Genomic DNA, 27,456 nt, shown 5'->3' on the forward strand with positions numbered 1-27,456 from the left:
CCATTTTGCATTAAAAAGTAATACTTTTACATAATAAAGTAATAATTTTACATAAAAATGAATAATTTCACAAGGAAATATTGCGATATTACAGAATATGAGAAATCTTTCCCCAATTTTAATTGGAAAAAAGTCAACACATTGTGAGAAAAAGACTGCTTTTAGTAAAAACAAATTGGTTTTTAATCTTCATTATTTACTTTGTTATTACAGTATGTCTCTATACACAGTACATCTTTTTTTTCATTTTTTAAATTAATTTTGGCCCAACGGGGTGCATTTCAATGTCATAAAAATGGGACCCATTACCTCCCTGCTTGGCACTCAGCATCAAGGGTTGGAATTGGGGGTTAAATCAACAAAAATGATTCCCGGGCGCGGCACCGCTGCTGCCCACTGCTGCCCACTGCTGCCCACTGCTGCCCACTGCTCCCCTCACCTCCCAGGGGGTGAACAAGGGGATGGGTCAAATGCAGAGGACACATTTCACCACACCTAGTGTGTGTGTGACAATCATTGGTACTTTAAACTTAAACTTAAACTTTACCCACACTTGTTATTTCATATGTTGACCAGAGGGGGAGCACTTTTAAAACCGACATGCAGCCAATTTGAAAAATCCCTCCTTTTTGGGACCACCCTAATTTTGATAGATGTCACCACCAGGGGCGCAAATGAGACATTCTCCATTAGATGCAATGGTTTTCCTTATTGGGACCAACTAACTTGTTCATCGGTCCTTGTATGGAAGTGTACAGCTCCACTAATGGACATTGGAGTGTTACTTTCAAAGGCAAAATTAAAGTATTGCTAGAAACATAATTTTATATGGGACTTTATTGTATTATATGTATACTACATGTTCCAAAAAGAAAAAAGCATAAAACACAGTATATTTAAATATACTAAATTTAAAAAAGGGAATCAATATTCAAAATAATCTAGTTTGGTTACGCCATCATGAGCGCAACACAAGGTTGTTAAAGATTCAACTACAATTCTAAAAATAAGATGTCAAAAGTAAACTGAAATCAAATACACACAGCTTAACGATTGATCAATACCTATTTATGATGATTTATCAAAATATAAAAGAAATATACCTGAACAGAACGCTCATGATGGTTACACCAAAAAGTAACGCTATGAATTGCGTTTTTCCAAGTTTTTGGGGCATTTTTCTAAGCATCTCCTTTTTATTATTGTTGATTTTAAATGGTCAAACTAATGCATTATATGCATGCCCTAGTAAAAAAACAAAAAAAGTCATATTCATTTAAATTGTTACATTTTGAAGTACATTTGTGCAGGTGGGTGCGAATGTACCCATTACCAGAGCTGTACACGGAAGGTACTTTTCCTTGTTGATGTCTCAAGAAGGGTAGAAATACAAGAACGCACGCACACACGCGCACACACACACACACACACACACGCACACACACACACACACACACACACACAAACACACACACACACACACAGCTGCAATGCTTCCTGCATTTGTCTCGTAGATCATCGGAGCCTCCATGGAAGAAATGCACCTCCCCGGCAGCTAACACTCTTAGCCCGCCATGTAAACAAAGCCCTCCCCCTTCGAAGATCGTTGACTCGTAACGCAGACGAGGGTTCGGGAGGAGCCAGCCGCGACGCTCTTGCGCCCGAGTCCGAAGTGGGGGGCACACATTCGGGGCGGGGGAGCTTTCAGAGCCATCGACGCCCCGCCTGGCCGAGCCTCCGCACGTCTCGAAGGCAACGGAGGACCCGCCGCGACACAAGCGAGGCTTCGCTGAAATGAGATGAGGCTCAGAAATGGAACTGTGGCCACTGCGATTATCTTCTTCACGTCCTTCCTCAGCTTGTCTTGGTACACAGCCTGGCAGAATGGCAAAGGTAGGCTCGCTACAACAATGTTGGTGTTTTTTTGAACGCTTTCACTCAGCAGAAGATAAAGGAGGCCTCGGTAAACATGCAGCTTGTCAACTAGAAGAACCTAGTAACTAGATAAACTATACATGCAGCTTTCTTCTCCAACTTCTACCTCATCCTGCCAACTACCTGCTTGACAGCCAGCTAGCACAGATGGTAAACATTCTTCTCGCTCCAAAGCTAGTATGCTGCATGTCCACATTTCTAACTAGCCGCCATGGTACAGTATTTACCTCATTGACTAGCTGGTTAGTATCTAGTTTGCTCAAATATCAGTTACAAGCTGACGCACCCTATCTACCTAGTTGACATTCTCTCTGCTCACCAACTGGTGAAAATGTGGCCTGGTAATTTGATGGCTACAGGAGAACTGCACTTATTTTTGGGGAATGTTGCCTATCATTCACAAGACAAGACTCATATTTTTTTTAATGCATTCTAAATCGTATATAAACGCTAGCAAAAGTCAGCTAAACAATGGGAGTTGCTCTATTTTGTAGTATTAATGTAGTAACAGGCACTTGATTGATTGATTGAAACTTTTATTAGTAGATTGCACAGTACAGTACATATTTCGTACAATTGACCACTAAATGGTAACACCCGAATAAGTTTTTCAACTTGTTTGAGTCGGGGTCCGCATTAATCAATTCATGGCACATTCATAATTAGGGATTTTCCCGGTTGTTCGATAAGAAAAGAACCGAGTCCTCGGACTTGAATCCATTTTTGAGAACCGGTACCCGTTATCGAGACCACTATAGTAAAGAAAAAGAGTTGGTTCTTTATTCGAATCCCTCGGAACGAATCCCGTCCCGACCAGAAATGCCCCGTGGGACATCACAAGAAATGACGTCAGGTAGCTCAGTCATTAGGCGCAGATGGGGAAAGCAGGAAAAACAATGGACCGGAAAAAGCGCTCCAAGGTGTAATAAAGTTCAAAACAAAAGGTATAATCCAATGAATAACTTTACTGAGAGATTTGAGCAGGGTACAAACACATGACAAACACTTTTACGACCAACCGGAAACATAGCAACCAGGCTAGCAACGCACCTCCTTTACGGCAGCTGTCGCAACGTTCTTAAAGCAACCGCAGCACATACGTATATATACAACATGTATGACATGATCTCCCTTTTTTAACTTTTGTTTTTCTTTCCTTGTAAACAAAACAAAATCACACTGTATATGTGTTGTCTGTCTAATTATAAATAATGCAGACGAGGCGTGTTGGCTGAGTTCTTGACGTTTACTTTCACAGCGTGCTCATAACCTCATTCTTAGCTCCCGGGTGGAGACATGCAACAACACTTTTCGGTGCTACCGCGCATGCTCGTCACTCCCGTTGCATGCTGGGTAGTGTAGTTGTTATATTCCCTAGCTCATAACATCACATCTTTCCCCCTATAAAGAAATAATGTTAACTCAATAAAGTGTATTTCTTTTTTTAGCTTTAACTTTTCATTTTTTAGCATTGTAACCATATTTGCAAACAACTTTTCTCTTCATAGAATTTTCTTTCAATAAAGAAATGAAGTGCAAAAATGTCAAAGCATCATAACAAACAGTTATGTCAAATAGCAGCAGAAGTGCACTTTTTGGAGAGCTGTATTATTTTCAGTTTTGTGCCCAAGGGACTGATTTTATTCAACACTATATTATTATTTATACACCTATAGTGATCACAGAGACAGGTTGTTGTTTTTGTGTTACTGTATATATTTGTTTTTCTGAAAAATCCCACTTAATATACTTTGGGTAACAACAGTCAATATTTATTTATATATTAGATTTTATTTTTTTCTTATATAATAAAAGTGAGCTTTTGTTAAACCAAATATTGTGTTTTTTTTCCCATATACAACAACCTATCTGGACTCGATAAGAGAATCGATAAGGAATCGGTTCGATAAGAGGATTTGATAATAGGCTCGAACTCGATAATTTCTTATCAAACATCATCCCTATTCATAATATGTAATATGTACATATTTTGCATATTTTAAGCATACAACACAACAAAGATTACTTGGGGACTAATGACAATGCAGAACCTTATATTTTTGAGCCTGAATAAAGGATGAGCAACAAGTTTTAGAAGCTGTGTGCTAAACAGATCCAGCTTTAGTGAAACTACAAGCCTCCTGCCGCAATGTTAAAGGCCTACTGAAATGAATTTTTTTTATTTAAACGGGGATAGCAGATCTATTCTATGTGTCATACTTGATCATTTCGCGATATTGCCATATTTTTGCTGAAAGGATTTAGTATAGAACAACGACGATAAAGATTGCAACTTTTGGTATCTGATAAAAAAAAGGCTTGCACCTACCGGAAGTAGCGTGACGTAGTCAGTTGAACATATACGCAAAGTTCCCTATTGTTTACAATGATGGCCGCATGAAGTGAGAGAGATTCGGACCGAGAAAGCGTCAATTTCTCCATTAATTTGAGCGAGGATGAAAGATTTGTGGATGAGTAAAGTGCAAGTGAAGGACTAGTGGGGAGTTGAAGCTATTCAGATAGGGAAGATGCTGTGAGAGCCGGGGGTGACCTGATATTCAGCTGGGAATGACTACAACAGTAAATAAACACAAGACATATATATACTCTATTAGCCACAACACAACCAGGCTTATATTTAATATGCCACAAATTAATCCTGCATAAAAACACCTGCGTGTTTGTTATGCTAGCTCCTAGCTCCTCTGCTAGCTCCTAGCTCCATAGAACACGCCAATACAATTCAAACACCTGATCAACACACACAATCACTCAGCCCAAAAGACCGTTTACCTAACCCAAGGTTCATAAAGCTTATATATTTTTAAAAAGTTACGTACGTGACGCGCACATACGGTCAAGTTATCGAATGTTTAGCAGCCAAGGCTGCATACTCACGGTACCTGATATTCAGCTGGGAATGACTACAACAGTAAATAAACACAAGACATATATATACTCTATTAGCCACAACACAACCAGGCTTATATTTAATATGCCACAAATTAATACTGCATAATAACACCTGCGTGTTTGTTATGCTAGCTCCTAGCTCCTCTGCTAGCTCCTAGCTCCATAGAACACGCCAATACAATTCAAACACCTGATCAACACACACAATCACTCAGCCCAAAAGACCGTTCACCTAACCCAAGGTTCATAAAGCTTATATATTTTTAAAAAGTTACGTACATACGCAAAAAAAAGCCAAAGCTGCATACTCACAGTAGCACGTCTGCGTCTTTGTCATCCAAATCAAAGTAATCCTGGTAAGAGTCTGTGTTGTCCCAGTTCTCTACAGGCGTCTGTGTATCCAAGTCAAATGTCCTCCTGGTTAGAGTCTCTGTTATCCGAGTTCTTCCATCTTGACTGCATCTTTCGGGAATGTAAACAAAGAAGCGCCGGCTGTGTACTGTTGTGGCTGACTACGTTCGAAAAATACGTCCATTTCGCACCGACAACTTTCTTCTTTGCTTGCTCAGCTTCCTTCTTCATAATGCAATGAACATGATTGAAACAGATTCACGAACACAGATGTCCAGAATACTGTGGAATTATGAAATGAAAACAGAGCTTTTTCGTATTGGCTTCAATGTGGAAGGCATACCCGTGTTCGCCGGGCTACGTCACGCGCATACGTCATCCTCAGAGGCGTTTCGAACCGGAAGTTTAGCGGCAAATTTAAAATGTCACTTTATAAGTTAACCCGGCCGTATTGGCATGTGTTATAATGTTAAGATTTCATCATTGATATATAAACTATCAGACTGCGTGGTCGGTAGTAGTGGGTTTCAGTAGGCCTTTAAGTGCTGAACAAGATATTCAAACAGTGAACAAAATAAAACGATCACTATTCGCACTGTAATGCCGACTGATGGGATTGTCATATCTTCCCGTTTTGATGAAGAATTTATCAGTCTTCACACAGGTTTTGAAAAAAAAGGGTGCCGCAAACTAGTGTCTTTTTAGCCATTTCCGGGTCTAAGTTGGATGTCAAAGTTGACCAACTTCTAGGTTTATGTCCACAACCATCTACTATACAGGTGAGAGGCATGATTTATAATCTAGAATTAACTTTCACTAGCTCAGATGCAATGCAGCAGCTTAGTGTCTCAATACAGTAGCTGCAGTAGCCAGTTAGCACACAGTGATCACGGCGCCACTAAAAGTAGTTCTTCTGCGTTAGCGCTTATAATAACAATATTGCTAATAGTTGGTTAATATTAAGGTCACAAGATTGTTTTTTATGTTTATGTATTGTTTTCGAATGTTTTTTCAGAGAGTTTTATAGCCGCAATAGTGTTAGCCACCCTCATATTGCTGTACTTTATGACTTTGAATGCATAAAAAAGAAAGGCATATGCTCCTGTCTTGCATAGGGATTGTGAATGATTGGCAAAATTCCCCAAAAACTACAGTTGCCCTTTAACATCCGCCTTGCTCCAACTAAAGAGCAAACTAAACACCTGTTTGATTCGGCCTAGTAACTAGATGCTAGCCATACACACTGCCATTTGGAATTTGCCCTGTCCTGTGACGTATTTTGACCTGTGACGTCAGCGGATTATCCATACAGGCCTCGAATTTTAACTTTTTAAGGTCAATGCAAGTGTTTCCTTAAAGGAGGGCTCATATTTTAGGGCACCAAGGCAAACAAATAATCAAATGTCAATAAATTGAAGTTGACACGTCATACACTATATGATACAAACTTGTAGTAAACATTAGTAAGGTTGTGTATAAACGAATATATAAAACGGCATGCAATTTTCATTTCATTATTGTTTACATCAGCGACTTATGTTCAACGTTTACAAAAAAGTAAACATATGTGGTCGTTGACAGCCACGAATCAAAATAAACATTCACAATACAGCCCATAAACAACATTGAGGTCTAGAACTGCTGAGTTTTGAGGACAAACAATCGACAAATTTAGCACTCCATTTAGACTTAGACAAACTTTAATGATCCACAAGGGAAATTGTTCAACACAGTAGCTCAGTTACAATGATGGAAAGTGTAAAGATGGAAAGGACAATGCAGGTATAAATAGACTAAATATAGCGATATAAAATATAACATATATACGAATATATGCGAATATATACATAATATGTGTACAGTATATTATATATACAGATATATTATGTCTATAACATATATACAATATATAACAATTACCATGTACAATATTACAGTATATGTGACAGCTGCAGCATAAAATAGAGAGTAGATCCAGCAGAAAATAGAAAATAGACATTAGAAACAAAGAGAAGTAGCTGACATAGAAGGTGTTAGATAATACGCAGATATCATCTATTGCTGTATGACGAGTGATTATACAGCTGGATGGAGTGCGGAATGAAGGAGTTCTTGAATCGCACAGTGCGGGAAGGAAGCTGAAGGAGCTTGTTGGAGTATGAACTATGAAATCAACCTACCTAAAGAAGTTGTGTAGCTTGCTACCTTTTTACCCAACAGCCTGTAATTGTTCGTGTTTTCTTTTTTTAATTTGTTCCTTACTCGGCATTTTGAGAGCTGCCTGACCTAAATTCACCGAACCCCTGACGTCCTTCCAGACCCTGATGCAACTAGTGTATCTCACGGAAAATCTCTGAACAACTTGGCTGTTCTCTTTGTCGCTTCCAAAATAGCTGCGCCCATGTTTTTTATACCAATTAACGTCTTAAACAGTTGAAAATGTAAGAAAAGTCATGTCGGGGTGTTTTTATCAATTTATTCGACGAAACAATTACGTTACAATTGTCCATTATAGGGATGTCACAGTATGAACATTTCTTATCACAGTTATTGTGCCAAAAATGATCACGGTTATCATTATTATGTTTTAGTTTGTTTGGTTTTATTTAAAAAAACAAATAACACATTCAAAATGATATACTTTGTAGAAGAAACATTATTGTAGATCACTTACATGTACCTCAAGTAGAAATTAAATGTGCATATGAAAGCAACATAAGCATTATTAACAGAGTAATAAGGCAGAAACTAAATAACATAAAAAAAATAAAAATACATGTTAAAATGTGAAAGATGGCACATGATGGCCATAAGATGTAACTGCACATTTTGTCCTAGTATACAACAAGAGTGTTGATATATGAGAGATCTAGTCTTACACATATCAGAGAACCCCTCTCAACTATTTGAAAGTTTGGCAATGAAATATGACAGCGGTGCAGTGAGGTCTTTTGCCATTTTTGACAAATGACCATAAGCAGCTGCTTCTTGAAGACATCAGGGATTGTATGTGTGAGAGTGGTAGATGATGATGTACAGTAACTGTGGCATCCAACTTTCCCGCTGCACGCCCACTCTGTAAATAAGGGAAAAGCAAATGTATTATTATGTTTATTAGATGCTAATTATTATTATAATCATCTGACTGACACACACACAGTGACTCACAAACCCCTAATGTTACTCTTGTAAAAACAAAACACATTGCAGTGTTTCTGCTAGGATTTGTTTTTGACACTAAGTTTTAACGGTAACTTAAAGTAGCAGCGGTCATTAACAGCACAAAACACATCAACAGAAGTCCATTTTGCTCTGCTGCAGTATATCTTGTGTGCACACACTCCTCGCGCTCACCAATATTGCCCAATAACAAGTAACTTTATGTAACACATACGTGTAACGTTTGACAGTCCAAGGATGACAAGTTCATTTTCAAAGACTTTCCATCAGGCATTCAGCTTCAAGTTCACATATCTTGCACTCGACGTGGAGTTCTGACTGCTGATTCCGGAGTTGGCTCAACATGTTGAAGTGTTACCTTTGATAGATTGATTGAGACATTTATTAGTAGGTTGCACAGTGAAGTACATATTCCGTACAATTGACCACTAAATGGTAACACCCGAATAAGTTTTTCAACTTGTTTAAGTCGGTGTCCACTTAAATTGATTCATGATACAGGTATATACTATCAGATATATACTATCATCATAATACAGTCATCACACAAGATAATCACATTGAATTATTTACATTATTTACAATCAGGGGTGTGGAGGGGGGGGGGGTAGAATATGGACAGCAAGTAGTGGACATAGAGAGAGAGAGAGAGAGAGAGAGAGAGAGAGAGAGAGAGAGAGAGAGATCAGAAGGCATAAGAAAAAGTATCTGCATTTGATTGTTTACATTTGATTATTAGCAATCCGGGGAGGGTGTTAGTTTAGGGTTGTAGCTGCCTGGAGGTGAACTTTTATTGTGGTTTTGAAGGAGGTTAGAGATGTCCTTTCTTTTATACCTGTTGGGAGCGCATTCCACATTGATGTGGCATAGAAAGAGAATGAGTTAAGACCTTTGTTAGTTCGGAATCTGGGTTTAACGTGGTTAGTGGAGCTCCCCCTGGTGTTGTGGTTATGGCGGTCATTTACGTTAAGGAAGTAGTTTGACATGTACTTCGGTATCAGGGAGGTGTAGTGGATTTTATAGACTAGGCTCAGTGCAAGTTGTTTTACTCTGTCCTCCACCTTGAGCCAGCCCACTTTGGAGAAGTGGGTAGGAGTGAGGTGGGATCTGGGGTGGAGGCCTAGAAATAACCTGACTAGCTTGTTCTGGGATGTTTGGAGTTTAGATTTGAGGGTTTTGGAGGTGCTAGGGTACCAGGAGGTGCATGCGTAATCGAAAAAGGGTTGAACGAGAGTTCCCGCCAGAATCCTCATGGTGCTTTTGTTGACCAGAGAGGAGATTCTGTAGAGAAATCTCGTTCGTTGGTTAACCTTTTTGATTACCTTGGTTGCCATTTTATCACAGGAAAGGTTAGCCTGTGGGGACTTTTTACCGGCATTTTCTGGTGATGGGCTGACTGTCCTCAATTATTTTTCCTTCAGCATGCTTTACCAATCCAAAATACGTCCAGACTTCAGATGTTGTCCGTTTACTAGAAGGGCAACATCTCAAGAGCGAGGTCTGTGTGTTGTTTTCCGCCATTGCAAACAGCGCTGGTGCGCATGCGCCATCTTCGGAGGCACGGCTGCCTGTGAGCAATGTCGCTTAAAAATGCATTAATAAATGACGGTTTTTCGATAATTAAAGAAATAAACAATATTACTAACCGTCCGGAATTTTACCGCGGTTTATCATTATATCGTTTCCCGTTACTTCCCTAATCCATTAACAAGTAAAAAGTCAGGGTGGTCACGGCATGTTTTTCCGGTAAATGTTGGTAATTTTTTCAGGGCATTACGGCAAATGACAAGGGTGGTCGCGGCACTTGCTGCGGTTGCCGTGGTTAAATACAAGCCCTGTCTGTATATTGTAGAAATGTACCCAAAGTGCTTTGCGTGAATCCGCCTTTTTTAGCTATCCTGTTGTGGGATAGACTGGCTTGTACATGGACATGCAAAGTAGCATATAGTTCCAACTTAAATATGTCAATAGACTCCATATGGAAGTGCTGCTCAAAAGCTGGTAGACATACTTACAGCTTAGTAACTCTGCTTGACATTCTGCATGGTAATAGCAGTTGGCATTCATATTAGTCACTGTCTGGTTTATTTTCAACCTGGTAACTAGCCTTTATGGACTTCTAGACTGATAACTAAACACTTAATTTTCAGTTTGCTCAAAAAGTGGTATATGTGTAACAGGTAAAATACCAAGTTGGTTAGTGGCTAGTTGACATCCACTCTGGTCGCTACCTGGTAAAGATTTAGCGTGGTTGCTAGAAGGTAAACATTTGCACTGCACAAAATCTGGTAGCAATGCATACAGGTAGGTACCTCTCTGGTTGACATTAATACTGGTCGCTCGCTGTTATTTTCAACCTGGTAACTAGCTTTTGTGGACTTCTAGACTGATTACAAAACCGTTAATATCCAGCTTGCTCAGCTTGTAAGATGACAGTCACTCTGGTGAAAAGCTTGTAGATATTCAGCCTGTTAACTGGATTGAGGATAGACAGACTCATAACTAACCGATAATAGCCTGGCACTAGTTTTCTTAAAACCTGGTAACCATCCCAGCTGGCTGACATTGAGTTTGGTTAGTTGCTATACAAAATCCACAATGATCATTAGCAGTTTCAGCCTGGTAACTAGATGGTAAACATCCATCTTTCTTTAAAATTTTAGATACATCCAGCTTGATAACTTACCTGTTGGACAGCTGCTGGATTGGTAGCTAGTTGACTTTCATGTATTCAATTATATGCAATACATTTTAAACCAGTGACTAACCAGTTAAAATCCAGGTTGCTCAAAACCTGGTAGACCTAACTCCGTTACCAACTGGTTGATGTTTAACCTTGGCTAGGAGCTGGTTCGGCATAAGAACTAGATGATAAATCTCAATCTTGCTGAAAAAAGCGGTTCCACATCCAGGTAGCTGAATAGCTAGTTGACATTATGATGGCTACATTTGCTAGTGGACATTCATTCTGGTCAGTAACTGTAACCAGATAGTTGATTAATAACTTACCATCTTACATTTAGCTTTTTTAAAAGCATACACATCCATCATATAGTAACTACCTGGTTGTTTTTGACTTTGTTCAGTAATGCATAGTTATTTAACTTGGCAACTAGGTGATTGGTTGACAACAAACCAACAGACATCCAGTTTGATTAAAAACGGGTACACGTCCAGCTTAGTAAATAGCTGTTTGGAAATACATTTGGTCCAAACATGGTACACATTCAACTCGATTACTAGCAGGTTGACATCTAGTTTTGTTAGTAGCTTGTTGACATTCACTTTGGTCACTGGCTGGTTGATACTTAGCGTGTAACTAGATGGTTGGCATTGTACTGAAAGCCACCAACCTCGTGAGTTACTATCTGGTTGATATATGCTCCGGTCCTCCTGAGCTGCTTGCTGGTTTGGAGAAACACTCAACAGCCATCGCATATCATTCACCTCTAATTTTGATATTGGTTGCAGCCTTATTGCACAACCACTCTTGCGGATGAGCGTTGTGCGAGGCCAGCGTGTGGGTCTACTAGGGAAGGGCTAGGGTTGTGGCTGTGGCGACCTTATCAGCAGAGTGTAAATAATTGCAGCGCTCAGATAAATTCCTAGCCAAGGCATCATGTTGTGAATACGCCGCTCTCTGAAATTGTTCTTTTAAAAAGAAACACAGGACCTGGCAGCGTTTTTAGCGGCCCAACACTCGTGATGTGTGTGTGCTGCTGCACCTGTTGACATAAACCAACAGCTATAATCGGAACTGGCACGTTGGCATCATATTGTAATGCTGTTATAACAAAATAGAGCCCTATTAGGATGACTATTATTTTAGATCCATGGTTATATAGAGTACTGTATGCATCTCCTGTTGCAGGATTAGTGCAAAAAGAAAAGGTCGGTAGAGCCAGGTAGGCCCATCCACCACTACGGGGTGTCTCAGCAGTGTGCACTTATTTGTGGAACAAAGGCAGACAGGTGGCTCGATCAACCCATGGCAGGCAGAAGTCAAGGACATTTCCAAATGATGGAAAGAAGTTGTAGCTTGCTAGGAGTGTTTGAAGTGTTGCGGTCACGCACACACCCTCAGGGATTGTTTAAATATTGACCTTTTCAAAGAAAATACAATAGCTGTTTGTAGAATAGAATATTTACTTTTCACTCATAGTTTCAATAATGTTTCTCAATAATTTAAGAGGAAATCAATTTAAAAGTTGAACACTTGTGCATAAGTAATAAAACAGTTCTGTAAACAAACATATTTGTCATAAAAACTGAACAAATATAAAAGCAGACACTTCAATGTTTAAAGTGCGTCCGCCAAAGCTGAATGCTACTGAAGTTGTACAATTTAGAATTTTCTGGAAAAATGTGTTTAAAATTTTCTGCAACTCTCATGTAGAGCCATTTTGATAGTTGACTAGTCATTGATTATGCGAAGGATTAGTCGACTAATCAGATTATGAAGCATAAACATAATCAGTGGCTGTAATTTACTCATCTGCCTTTAAATTCAGCTTAAGATATTTTTAGGCAAATGCTAATAAGGATGACTACTTCATTCAGAAATATTTATTTATACTGTAACTGTGCTGCTCATCAGGCTGTTACAAAAACCTAAACAACTATTAAACTTGTGTCCCTTTTTAAAAGCAAAGATGCACCTAGTGCTGACAAAAACAAAGTACATTTGTTTTATGAAAACAAAGAACAGTAAAAATAGCAGCAATGAAAACAAACTAAAAACACCAAAACCATCCATTTTTCTCAAAAAGAAACACGCATTTTGTAAAGACATGTTTAAAAAGTTGCAAACAGGTGTATTTTTGATTATTGAGTAACTCCTGGCATATTCAGCAATCTAATAGGCCTAATTAATTCTGAACATTTGAGCTGTCTAATAGATTGTATATTTATCATTTTATGATATCGGCGTGCGTGCGTGCGTTCGTGACTGACCTTTGTTATTGTGCCTTTCTTCCTGCACTGCAAATTGACGCTGCTTCACACCAGAAGTTCCTGACAAATAAAAAAAAGTACTTCAATTGATTTATACAAAGTTTTGCTGGCGGACTTTGGCTAAAATTAAAGTTAAATCTATTTTTCACACAACTTCGTCCCACACTTGTTAACTTGTTACCTTGCTAGCTAGCTAACTACCTTACCGGTTTCAGATTGCATCTTCCAGGTGTCCGACCTCATGCCTTGGTTTAAATACTCCGGTATCACAGATGTACTGCCATGAAAAACAACGTCCGCTTTGCAAAATGAGCAAGATATTCATGTTTTTACCGAGATTAGGGTAAAATAAACCCACACTTGACATGTTTTAACCTGCGATGTTGTTGCCAGTGGCCGCGCTGACAAGTGATAATGTCACCGACTATTGTCAACAAATTCTATTGTCTATATTTGTCGATAAATCGTTGCACCCCTACTCTTGTTAGACTTTAGCATATCTTGTGAAACTTCTTAAGCATTACCGTATTTTCCAGACTATAGAGGGTATATAAGCCGCACCCACTAAATTTTAGGAGAAAAATATATATATTTCCATATACTAGCCGTACGGGACTGTAAGCTGCAGATATACAGCATACGTTGTGTACTAAGTTACTTAACACAGAAAGATTTTGTTAATGTTTATTTACTTAATTTTTTCCAAACGATGTCTGTACACGGCAGTAAAATGGCCGATCAAACAAAACAGAAGTCATCGTCATGGGCCCATTAGCTCCAATCAGCTAAACAGACTCAATAAGTCAACGATGACGTTGTAGTAAATTTATAAAACTGAAACAATACAAAAAGAATGCCATTGTAAGTTAATACAACCAACGATACTCGTGAACATGTCAGCATATTAGCTAATGCTAACGACGCAAGCTTCATTACATTACGATAGCACATACAAATATGCATGAAAAGACTCCTACAGACATCACACATGGGACGGTTTAGTAAGTAAGAATTATTTTAGTTATACTCTAAAACTTACAATTGTTGCTTGAGGGGTGATTAATGAAGAATCCATACAAGTAGTAACGCTATGGACGGCTAGAAAACCAAACCTCTTGTCTAAACAGAAGGGCCATGCAGCACTGCAGTACTGCCAGTGAGCGAACTCGTCCAAGAGATGGTGCCATAGAACAAACAATGACATACCTACCTATTAGTGTATTTTCTTGTTTTACTTTTGTTTTTTACATTTTGCAATATGGCTGTCAGTGAAGAAAAATCCATGAATTAGCCACACCGTTTTATAGGCCGCAGGGTTAAAGCACAGGAAAAAAGTAGCGGCTTATAGTCCGGAATTTACGGTAATTCTATAGGTGTGTTTTGATTTTTCTTGGGGCTTTTCTGTGATACCACCTAGGGATGTAACAATTACCGTAACCGCGGTAAAACTCCAGATGGTTAGTATTACCGTTTCAAATTTGAATTATCGTAAAACCGTGTTTGATTAACACATTTTGAAAAAACTAATTTCCTGGAGTGCAGCTAGCATGCTAATTGAAAGCTAGCTCAAATGCTAACATGAATACAATGTTTTTCTTCTTTACAAACAACACAAGTAACAATAATATGGCTTATTAAATGCTCGAACAATTTTAGTGTTTCTTCTGCCAAGTAAAGTATATTGTGCCTCTTGGAATGTAACGATAAACGATAATATTAATAACCGCAGTGAAACTCCCAATGGTTAGAATTACCCTTTTAGATAAAAATGGTTAAAAACCCGTGATTGATAACCATACTTTTATTTACCCACTGACTGACCCGAGCTAGTTCATTAGTTTGCTTAAATGCTAACAGGAATACAAAACACATTTACGTATTTCCCCCTTAAAGAACGACATACCCCAATATAAACTAATATAGACACATTGCTGTCTTAGTAACTAATATATTTTTAATTGTGCGCAGTGAACCTATGGGCTGTGCTGTCTTAGCACAGTGATCCATCTATACTCAAAAGAATACGACACAGACAAAAGCATGTTTTTTTACCAACTTTTTCAACACCGACGGAGGTGTCTACAACAGGAAAGTGAACTCGCGTCATATCCTATAAATCGAAAATAAAAACAAACGAACACTCAGTTTGCCTTTATAAATACAATTTTATCAATCTTAATCAATAAAAAATGTAAAACTAATACCAATTAAAATGGAAGATAAACACTCAATCAAATAGATATATGGCTCTTAAAAAGCCAGAACAATATTTGTTTATTTTGCTAAGAAAGGATATTGTCTGTCTATTTGAGTTATTTAAAAAAAAAAATACACTTAGTTAAAAGATTTCAGTCTGTGTAGAAGTACTTTTTGAGCACATTTAACAATATCGTCATAATAATGACAACCGTGGTATGAATATTTCATATCGTTGCTACAAGACAAATATGCATTGATGATTATAGTATTAGAAATGGAATAGCCACAAAAGATCTACATGCACCCCTGTCCTGGCTGCTCAGTACAATATGGCTAAAGCTACACAGCTACACAGTTGTTCAAACTCATGAATGTACACCACCGACTCACCGGTGGTTAAAGTCTGAAAGGGAAGAGACTCACCTCTTAAGCATGTGTGGTGTGTGTCATAAGTCATAATATCACAATTAACCTATTTTTACACAGTTAGGAATGTTAAAATGTTGTTAAAACATTGCATGTGCAGTTAATGGGTGTTAACCAGGGTTTAATCTGGCATACAATACATATTATTGTTAATAGGCCTGGGCGATATAACAATTTTATCGCTAAATTCAAGTTTTTTGTTACAGAAGGTTTGAAAAAATAGAGTATCTATTTTTTCTTTCCTTGCTCCAGCATACTTTTTGCCCCTATGAGCTTCCGTAGCTTCCACCCTCCTCCTCATTTCCTTAGCGGAGATTCCCACAGTGAGCAAAACATAGCTAATGGTAACGCTAACAAGAGCAAGACGTTTTCTGTATTTTAGGTTTGCGGCAACATGCGTGGAACAAATGACTATTGATTGATTGATTGAAACTTTTATTAGTAGATTGCACAGTGTAGTACATATTCCGTACAATTGACCACTAAATGGTAACACCCGAATAAGTTTTTCAACTTGTTTAAGTCAGGGTCCAAGTAAATCAATTCATTTTTTAAACAAACACGTTGTAAAGTTTGTTTAAAAAAGGAAGCGGCACAAGGAACTTATGCATCTGAAACCGAAGCCTCCAACCGAGTGCGAGAAAAGCAAGTCTTTACGAGGCGAGCAAGACCACAAGGACAAACAAACTCCAGCTAAAAAGCAGCTTGCTGTGGTGCAATCATTTACAGAAGGTACCATGTACGATGATAAAGAAGCACAGTGGAAAACAATCACTAAAGCAGTTGCTCTGCACACCGGCGCCAAGATGTGGTGCAAGGACAATAAAAAGCCTGTGTTTATCCAATTACTAAAACTATAGTCGTCTGAATGTTTTATTTGAGTATTTATTTGCATACAATGTACAATACACTCAAAGTTCGATATAACGTGGTCTTTGGGGTCCATAAATTGTTGATCGTGTTATTCCCGAGATTGCATTGTATAGAAATTTTTGATGCTCTTCTTTTTTGAAAAAGTTATGCGCTGTAGCTGGGCTGCCTAAACGTGCTTGGTGGATAGTGCCCCCACGTGATGTGACGTGAATGGGGGTTTGTGCTCCCACGGCACAGAATGGGGCAGGCACACCAGTAGGTTTGGACATCGCTGGGTCAAAATGTTCCATCCATCCATCCATCTTCTTCCGCTTATCCGAGGTCGGGTCGCGGGGGCAGCAGCCTAAGCAGGGAAGCCCAGATTTTCCTCTCCCCAGCCACTTCGTCCAGCTCCTCCCGGGGGATCCCGAGGCGTTCCCAGGCCGGCCGGGAGACATAGTCTTCCCAACGTGTCCTGGGTCTTCCCCGTGGCCTCCTACCGGTTGGACGTGCCCTAAACACCTCCCTAGGGAGGCGTTCGGGTGGCATCCTGACCAGATGCCCGAACCACCTCATCTGGCTCCTCTCGATGTGGAGGAGCAGTGGCTTTACTTTGAGCTCCCCCCGGATGGCAGAGCTTCTCACCCTATCTCTAAGGGAGAGCCCCGCCACCCAGCGGAGGAAACTCATTTCGGCCGCCTGTACCCGTGATCTTGTCCTTTCGGTCATGACCCAAAGCTCATGACCATAGGTGAGGATGGGAACGTAGATCGACCGGTAAATTGAGAGCTTTGCCTTCCGGCTCAGCTCCTTCTTCACCACAACGGACCGATACAGCGTCCGCATTACTGAAGACGCCGCACCAATCCGCCTGTCGATCTCACGATCCACTTTTCCCCCACTCGTGAACAAGACTCCTAGGTACTTGAACTCCTCCACTTGGGGCAGGGTCTCCTCCCCAACCCGGAGATGGCACTCCACCCTTTTCCGGGCAAGAACCATGGACTCCGACTTGGAGGTGCTGATTCTCATCCCAGTCGCTTCACACTCGGCTGCGAACCGATCCAGTGAGAGCTGAAGATCCTGGCCAGATGAAGCCATCAGGACCACATCATCTGCAAAAAGCAGAGACCTAATCCCGCAGCCACCAAACCGGATCCCCTCAACGCCTTGACCGCGCCTAGAAATTCTGTCCATAAAAGTTATGAACAGAATCGGTGACAAAGGGCAGCCTTGGCGGAGTCCAACCCTCACTGGAAACGTGTCCGACTTACTGCCGGCAATGCGGACCAAGCTCTGACACTGATCGTACAGGGAGCGGACAGCCACAATCAGACAGTCCGATACCCCATACTCTCTGAGCACTCCCCACAGGACCTCCCGAGGGACACGGTCGAATGCCTTCTCCAAGTCCACAAAGCACATGTAGACTGGTTGGGCAAACTCCCATGCACCCTCAAGGACCCTGCCGAGAGTATAGAGCTGGTCCACAGTTCCACGACCAGAACGAAAACCACACTGTTCCTCCTGAATCCGAGGTTCGACTATCCGGCGTAGCCTCCTCTCCAGTACACCCGAATAGACCTTACCGGGAAGGCTGAGGAGTGTGATCCCACGATAGTTGGAACACACCCTCCGGTTCCCCTTCTTAAAGAGAGGAACCACCACCCCGGTCTGCCAATCCAGAGGTACCGCCCCCGATGTCCACGCGATGCTGCAGAGTCTTGTCAACCAAGACAGCCCCACAGCATCCAGAGCCTTAAGGAACTCCGGGCGGATCTCATCCACCCCCGGGGCCTTGCCACTGAGGAGCTTTTTAACTACCTCAGCAACCTCAGCCCCAGAAATAGGAGAGCCCACCACAGATTCCCCAGGCACTGCTTCCTGATAGGAAGACGTGTCGGTGGGATTGAGGAGGTCTTCGAAGTATTCCCTCCACCGATCCACAACATCCGCAGTCGAGGTCAGCAGAACACCATCCGCACCATACACGGTGTTGACAGTGCACTGCTTCCCCTTCCTGAGGCGGCGGATGGTGGTCCAGAATCGCTTCGAAGCCGTCCGGAAGTCATTTTCCATGGCCTCGCCGAACTCCTCCCATGTCCGAGTTTTTGCCTCTACGACCGCTGAAGCCGCACACCGCTTGGCCTGTCGGTACCTGTCTGCTGCCTCCGGAGTCCCATGAGCCAAAAGAACCCGATAGGACTCCTTCAGCTTGACGGCATCCCTCACCGCCGGTGTCCACCAACGGGTTCTAGGATTACCGCCACGACAGGCACCAACTACCTTGCGGCCACAGCTCCAATCAGCCGCCTCGACAATAGAGGTGCGGAACATGGTCCACTCAGACTCAATGTCCAGCACCTCCCTCGTGACATGTTCAAAGTTCTTCCGGAGGTGGGAATTGAAACTCTCTCTGACAGGAGACTCTGCCAGACGTTCCCAGCAAACCCTCACAATGCGTTTGGGCCTGCCAGGTCTGTCCGGCATCCTCCCCCACCATCGCAGCCAACTCACCACCAGGTGGTGATCGGTAGAAAGCGCCGCCCCTCTCTTCACCCGAGTGTCCAAAACATGAGGCCGCAAATCCGACGACACAACTACAAAGTCGATCATGGAACTGCGGCCCAGGGTGTCCTGGTGCCAAGTGCACATATGGACACCCTTATGCTTGAACATGGTGTTCGTTATGGACAATCTGTGACGAGCACAAAAGTCCAATAACAAAACACCACTCGGGTTCAAAATGTTATTTTTATTTAGTTTTGCTTTTTTAATTCCTTCTTTTTGGACACTTTCATAAAGATTTGCTGTATAAGTTTGTAAATACGCGATATGACAACGGGATTGTCTCTGGTGTAAAAAAATAAAAGGGGTCCACGGCTCAATCGCGTTATATATTGTCGCGTTATATTGCACCGCGTTATATCGAACTTCGAGTATATGACATTTTTATTTACAGAAGTATTTTATTCAAGACAGCAGTTTTAAGGTTTTACTTTTTTAATCTCAATGTTGGAGATTATTAATTTTTATTTGCATGGAATGTGCAATGCTACATTTTTGTTAACAGAAGTAATTTGTTCAAGACGGAAGTATTGCCTCCCAGAGGAAGCTCTTTATTTAGTTCTTTGAAAATGATTCCAAAATGTGTAACTGGTCTAAAAAGAACAACATTACACAAATTAGAATGTTGGAAACTACTAGTTTTTGATCAAATAAAATAAAAACTTGCTTTGAATTATGGCTGTCATTTGTATTCATTGAAAAAAAATCTGAGATTCTATTTTTTGGCAATATCGCCCAGGCTTAATTGTTAACAACAAGGCGTGAAACATAATACATCATGTGTTAGACATGGAAAAAGGATAGGCAAAACAGCATTGATTCGTTTTGGCAATTAGAAACGACAGTATATCAATACCCTATTTACAGGCAGCTAGTGCGAACGTGACGTACAGCTGACACGTACCATAATCCAATGGCGTGCCGTCACCTCCCCTTTCCTCTCAGTCACAGTGCTGTCATTTCACTTCGCCCGAGTGTTCGCGCAGTGACCTTCTGCTGACAGTTTTAGGTGGATGAAGACCAACTTGCACTCCTCTGTGTGAAGCTGCATTTGCATATGATGCAAATGAGCAAGGAAATGCCAAAAGCATACTGTGCAAGAAACACCAATTTTAGCAGACCACCTGAAGGCTGAGCTAAAGCTAAGCCAGCCCTCCTCAGAGCTGAGCAAAATGGCACTGCAGCAATAAAATCTAGATGGAACTGGATGACCTCGATGAGAAAGCTATTTTTACTCACGTAAGAGGTTAGTATTTTAGATGTGATCTAAAAATATTCTCCCGATATTGTTCGCTACTATCACAGACATTGTTCTGGTTTGCTAGTTTTGAGCTCAAAGGAGTTTTACTCCTCCCTTGTGACATTGTGGACACTTCCATGGTGACATGACGCACAGCAAAGAGGGCCTGATGTCAGTCAGCTGTACAAACACTCCATGCACTCATGCATCTCGCTTCTCTCTTGATGCATCACATGGTGAAATATCAGCGTGATACAAGCTAAAAAATGTCCGCTAGTGGAACAAAATGATTGTATAAAATAAAAATAAAAATTGCCTGTGGGCGTGACGCTGCTTTGAGGGTAAAAGCGCATAAAGTTAATTTTGTTGAGAGTAAATTAGTCTGACATATTTCAATTAACAGTGTTTCCATAGGACTGCAATGTATTAGTGGTGGTGGGTTACAGGGGTGGGGTAGGTACAAGATGACATCATCATCTAATTTGCATAACTGACCACACCACATGTGCAGCTCATTTTTATGGTTGCTGTAAAATGACAAAAAGTGAGCAAATCACACATGAAAATAAATATGTTTAGAAATACAAATTAACTTTCTTTTGTCACTTCTTTGTGTGTGTGTTTATGCTTGTGTCCGTGCGTGCGTAGATGGGGAATGGTATAAATAAGGAAATTGTAAAGGGAGCCTTGTTTAAGCCAGTCAACTTCCTACATTGTAATTGAATGTTCTTAATTGTGTGTAAAAACAAGTTAACCACTAGAGCTGTTGCAAAGCCTCTTCTAAGATACTAATCCTCCTCACCAAAGTGGAAAATAACCACATTTTCTTCCAAGTAGCATTATCACTGGAGGACTAGAGTAGAAGGAATTACTATGCAGGCTTACACACACACTGAGTAGGACGACACAAGAAGGTAACTGCTAAAACTTAAATGTAAAGTAAAGGTAATCGATCCAAGTGTCCATTCTATCGAGACCAAGTATAGTATATAGCAGTAGTCCCAAATCACCGGTCTGTGGACCGGTACTCGTCTACATTTTCTACCTGGCTGCATAGAAACATTGAATAATTTATAAACTGCATTTTTTCCGACTTAACTTTCACCTGTCCAACTCGACACACCAATAAGCTTGTTCATAGATGTATAGTAAAACTCCTGATATGAAGTCACTATTTGTAATATATTTTATATCTGGTACATGGTACAATGCACATTAATGAACATATCACATGTAAGTGTGCCAGATTGTAGCCAAAGGCTAATTTTTCATCTGCAATCCCCATCAGGTTGATTGTATGTATTAATGGGAATCGATAAGATCTTTCTGTTTCCGATTCCAATTTTGATTCTGTGTAACGATTCGGTTCCTTAATTGTTCTCTTCCATCCATCCATTTTCTACCGCTTGTCCCTGTCGTGGGGGTGTTGAAGCCTATCCCAGCTGCACTCGGGCAGGAGGCAGGGTACACCCTGGACAAATCGCCACATCATCGCTTATCGATTCTTATTTGGGAACAAAGGATTGATTAGCATCAATGTTGTTTAGTTCAGAGGTAACATGACCTTACAAAGCCTACAGTGGCCGTCAGTACTATTCAACTGGCGGCCCGGAGGCCGAATCTGGCCCGGGAATGACAATACCAGCTGCTGGGTTTAGTTCAAAACTTGGGAAACATACATTTTGGCAGCAAATTCCGAAAAACACAATGGGGCCTGTGTTGTATTGATGAACTTGGACCAATACTACACTACAGGCAGATCCTTGCCTTGACATTTGAACCTTGCTAGCAAACATAGAACACTGGGGTCCAATCTTTTGATTTACATAACCGAGGCGTTCCTCAAAGAAACACTTTAAGTCCTCTGCTTTTTGGCAGTTGCACATTTTTTTCGTAATGTGGTTTATGTAACTAAGGTGTTGCTGTAGCTTGTTTATTTCAGATGCAGTCAGTAGTCATTTGTTCGATTTCTTTAGTTGTAGTAGTAGTAGTAGTGTTTCCCAAGGTTCCCTTTTAAGTCCTCTTTTTCATCTTTTGAGCTAGTCTGCAGTGGCCCGCGAGTTCAGTTTAAAAAAACTTGGAAACAGGTTTTTGCTGCAGATTCTTAAACTGTGATAGAGATTATCTTTGACTGGCTTTTTTGCAGAAGCGTACCTGTTGACTCAGACACAATAAATACACCACAATCAAATGTCTACTGTAGAGTGGTTTTCTGCAATATATAAATGTTTAGTGATAGTTAGTACCAAAACAAATTAGTTGACTATCCCTGCAATATGTGATATGTCTGGTTCTATGATCATCATCACTTTTTACCTCATTGTTGTCACTGAAATAAAACTGAGTTGAAGTCTAACTGTTAAAAAGCCACGTGAAAGCGTTTTTTAACGTACAATTTGGTCAAATTGTAAATTTTTTGGGTTTCCACTTAATTGTTTTCATAAAGACTGAGTTCTATGGTCTTCCTCTCTGCAAATGCCACTTCCTCCCCACTGTCCTTAAAACCCCTCTATCCACCCTTCCTCGTTGATGATTTTCCTCCTGGGTTGCAGGGTTCAAAACACAATAGGCCAAAAATAGCACAGCTGATGTGCACGCACACAGACACACACACACACACACACACACACACGCGATAATAATGTACCGTCTTCATGGGATTTTTCACAACTTGTCATCCGCCCGTATCGTGCATGCGTGTCTATGCATTTGAATTCTGTGCTGTTAAAGAGAGAAAGAAGTGTCTGCTACACAAATCCTTAGTGGCCTGGAAGGATGAGAGGAGCGGTCCAAATTATAAAAGAGGGAGAGAGGATGGGAAGTGCCTGAGGTGGGCTGCTGTGTGTGAAGACACCAGAGTGCTGACAAGGCAGTGAGGCAAGTGGGATCCTTCTTTGTTGCATGTGTCCTGCCAAGCCTTGCTCTCTTGCTCTGTCTCTTACACACAAGCACACACACACACACACACATAAATCCACCTACTGTTCCTTGAGGCGGTCTCACACTGTCGGAAACGGGATTGGTCATTGTGCACTCTTAACTCATTAGTCACCCTCCTACTACACTGACAACATCCTGTGTCCCACGCTGCCGTTCACCCAGTCACATTTATTTATATTTCTGCACAGAATTACCCCCGCAAATTCCCGTGCGTTTAGAGAAAGATTGTCGTCCTCTTACTGTACATGTACTGTACATTAAAAGCATATCTACAATCGTCTCTTCAGCCTTGTACAATAGATGCTGTGGAACGCCACTGTAGAGTTAGCAACACACCAACTTGTTGTTTGTGGTCTGTGCAAGCGGCTCACATGACTTTCTGCAGTCATGGGAAGAGGCTTTTGTGCTGATGACATCTGGGTTTCAGCCACCAGTATTTACAATGGGGGGCACTTATTGACTTAAACTGCAAAGTTGGCGTAGCACTAATTGGAAGCATGCGATAATTACAGACTAGACACTGTTATCTCCAAAAGCAACATTTTTAAACTTTCATAATGTTTTGGAGTGGCATGGAAAACATTGACCACATTGTAATCATAACAATGTATTGTATTTATCAGTAAGGAAATACATTGGCAGTTTTTTTTTATCTCGGTTCGCGTACAGCCAGACATTGCACGTAACAAACCAGTTCGTTTGCTCATGTATCATTTCATGGAATTGAGCGCCCAAACAAAGAATCCCATGCATTGGTGACTTTAGTCTATGCTTTCTTTTATTATTGAGTACAACTGCAAAATAAGCCACCATGGGGCTAATAAAGGTTGTGAGAGCCATCACTTGGATATAAAAAGGTGAGAAACACTATTAAATAAAAATAACTCGTAGTGAAGTCCAGTGCGAGTGCAGCGTCCATGTGGCTATCCCCTCCCTAGGTAGGGGTACCTTTTCACATTTGTACTTATACGGTACCAATTCCTGGTCGATGGGATCGATTCCGGTATTTAACAGTACCATATTTTGGTACTTAATAATACATCTATTTTTTTAAATTTTGGTGTTTAATAATACATCTATTTTTACTGTAACATTAAACATTCAGCTAATAATGATAACTAACTGTGCTGTCCAGTTCAGTATCTTTTTTTCTTACAGTACTTTGAAGGGGTGGGAATCTTTGGGCATTTCAGGATTTTTGTGATTCAGGGGGTACGATTTGAATATGAATCAAATATTCATGAACATTTAATGATTATATTGTATGTAATCATTATATGCCCAGACACTTTGCCCTCTGTCCTCGTAAACTGGCAGCTCAAATAGGTGTGGTGTATTTATTATCTACCCATTCATAGTGTTGTCGCACTGTGTGGATAATTATCTTGGCTATAACACGGTTCCAATTAGACTTATGTTGATCACACACTCCTAGTCTGGAGTTTTTTCCCACTCCAGACTAGGCCCCCTTAGGAGCCCAGTCTAGATTGTATTTTTTTACTCATCTTTTTCCCCAGCGTTCTACCTTTTTCCCATCTTAAAATGGCGACCCATCAGCGTTCCTGTTCTGTAACCCTGTACACTGTTTGTTTTGTCTAATCTTGAACGGGTTTGTGCTGAAAACAACGTATCGTTGTACTTGTGCAATGACAATAAAGACTAGAGATGTCCGATATTATCGGCCGATAAATGCTTTAAAATGTAATATCGGAAATTATCGGTATCGGTTTTTTATTATCGGTATCGGGTTTTTTTTTGGTTTTTTTAACTTTTTTTTTTTGTTAAATTTATTAAATCAACATAAAAAACACAAGATACACTTACAATTAGTGCACCAACCCAAAAGACCTCCCTCCCCCTCATTCACACAAAAGGGTTGTTTCCTTCTGTTATTAATATTGTGGTTCCTACATTATATATCAATATATATCAATACAGTCTGCAAGGGATACAGTCCGTAAGCACACATGATTGTGCGTGCTGCTGGTCCACTAATAGTACTAACCTTTAACAGTTAATTTTACTAATTTTCATTATTACTAGTTTCTATGTAACTGATTTTATATTGTTTTACTTTCTTTTTTATTCAAGAAAATGTTTTTAATTTATTTATCTTATTTTATTTTATTAATTTAAAAAAAAAAAGGACCTTATCTTCACCATACATGGTTGTCCAAATTAGGCATAATAATGTGTTAATTCCACAACTGTATATATCAGTATCGGTATCGGTTGATATTGGTATCGGTAATTAAAGAGTTGGACAATATCGGAATATCGGATATCGGCAAAATGCCATTATCGGCCATCCCTAATAAAGACCTATCTGAATCTGAATCTGAATCTCTGAACTGTACAAAACATTAATTATTTTCTTGTTTTACTACTTCACATCCAAGCTATTTAGCGCTGGCTTTTCTCTTCCTCTATGTGTGTCCGTGCTAGAGATCTGCATTTTAGACCTGTCTGTATTACTTTATTCAACATGCCTAAATAATCGATATTTGGATTTTTGCCCATTGATTCAGAATTGTCCCTTCCCATAGCGATGCGTCTAAGTATTATTATTATGAAGTGTTGTACTTATTACACACCAGCTGTTTGATTAAACGTGCATCTTAATTGGAGTTTTTTTTTTACCAAATTTCGGGTGTTAAAATCTCCATATAAAATTGCTAATACTAATTGAGGCCATGTACTGTATATGGCATATCCAATGTACATTAGCATCGAGCTAGCACTTTTTGAAAAGTGGAGCCTTAGTTTTGAGCACTTTGTCAGGCTTCCTTGCTTTGTTGGCATGGACAATTGCAAGATTACCTAGAGGCAGAAGTCCGACTAAGTCCACCACAAATAGGCTTGTTTGCCCACCAAGGGCTTGAACCGATGCAGAGTCTGCAACCGGACGTGCGTCAAAGATTTTCATACAATTCGGTCCCTGACCAATTTTTGGAACAGATTACTACCAAAAACCGAGGTACTGCTGTATATTACACAACACAGCAGTAACAGAACCAATGTTGAAACCGCGATAAGGAGCAAACAGTATAAGTTTACCACTGATGAGTTTGTCGCAAACAAGAGTACGGCAAGTTTGTGAGTTTCACACCAACAGCTGAGTAGTTCAATCGACATTTTTATATTTTAAAGCGCATGCAAAGCTAGACGGAGCTGCTGAAAGTTAAAGACTAATGATTCTTATTTTGCGGCTCTTGCCATTTTATGGTGTTAACCAAAACTGCATCAATTGCTTTTGTGGACCACACACTAAGTGATTAAAGGAGACTAAATATAAAATTGAATAGAACTGTTAATTGTAGCAGTTGCAGTAAATGTAAAGCCAATGGAAACAATGATGGACATTTTAAGAAATCCCCAGCAACCATACTTGCCAACCCTCCCGATTTTCCTGGGAGACTCACGAATTTCAGTGCCCCTCCCGAAAACCATTCTCCCGAATTTATCCCGATTTCCACCCGGACAACAATATTGGGGGTGTGCCTTAAAGGCACTGCCTTTAGCGTCCTCTCTCACCTGAAAAGGAGACTATTATATATGTCTCTGTTATCCATATGTTTATCTATAACCCATAAAGTAGGCAGGCACGGAGCTATTTCTCAGCGTGTGTTTATTCCAGCCGGCACGTTAATACACTGACACACAACATCCGGATTCCCATCATTCATTGCTTCAAAACTATGGCAAGTAGTAATGTCCAAAAACATAACAGAGACGAAGCAGAAGAACGAATAAGAGACATGGCGACGACGAGTAAGAAGAAGAAGTACGCTTGCAAGTTCCAAAATGATTGGAAAAAATAATTTCAGTTCATCCAGGACAGCTCGAAGGGGAAGGGGTATGCTGCCTGCAAATTTTGTAGATCAGTCTTCTCCATTGAA

At 40.3% G+C, this 27,456-nt stretch overlaps 1 protein-coding gene across 2 annotated transcripts in view; it reads left to right on the forward strand.

The window, feature by feature from the left end:
* The first annotated feature begins 99 nt into the window (after window positions 1-99).
* The window catches only part of mgat4a (alpha-1,3-mannosyl-glycoprotein 4-beta-N-acetylglucosaminyltransferase A), a 73,785-nt gene continuing 46,428 nt past the window's right edge, over window positions 100-27,456 (forward strand). Inside the window, exon 1 of one of the 2 annotated variants that reach the window (XR_009828644.1) lies at window positions 100-1,893. Coding sequence is in view for 1 of the 2 variants with exons in the window: in XM_062069787.1 (XP_061925771.1) it covers window positions 1,800-1,893 (94 nt within the window). In the remaining variant the exon portion in view is untranslated. The remainder of the gene's footprint in view (window positions 1,894-27,456) is intronic. The other variant, XM_062069787.1, reaches the window with a different exon arrangement.

Source organism: Entelurus aequoreus, linkage group LG14 (genome assembly GCF_033978785.1).
Source record: "Entelurus aequoreus isolate RoL-2023_Sb linkage group LG14, RoL_Eaeq_v1.1, whole genome shotgun sequence".
Classification (NCBI taxonomy): Eukaryota; Metazoa; Chordata; class Actinopteri; order Syngnathiformes; family Syngnathidae; genus Entelurus; species Entelurus aequoreus.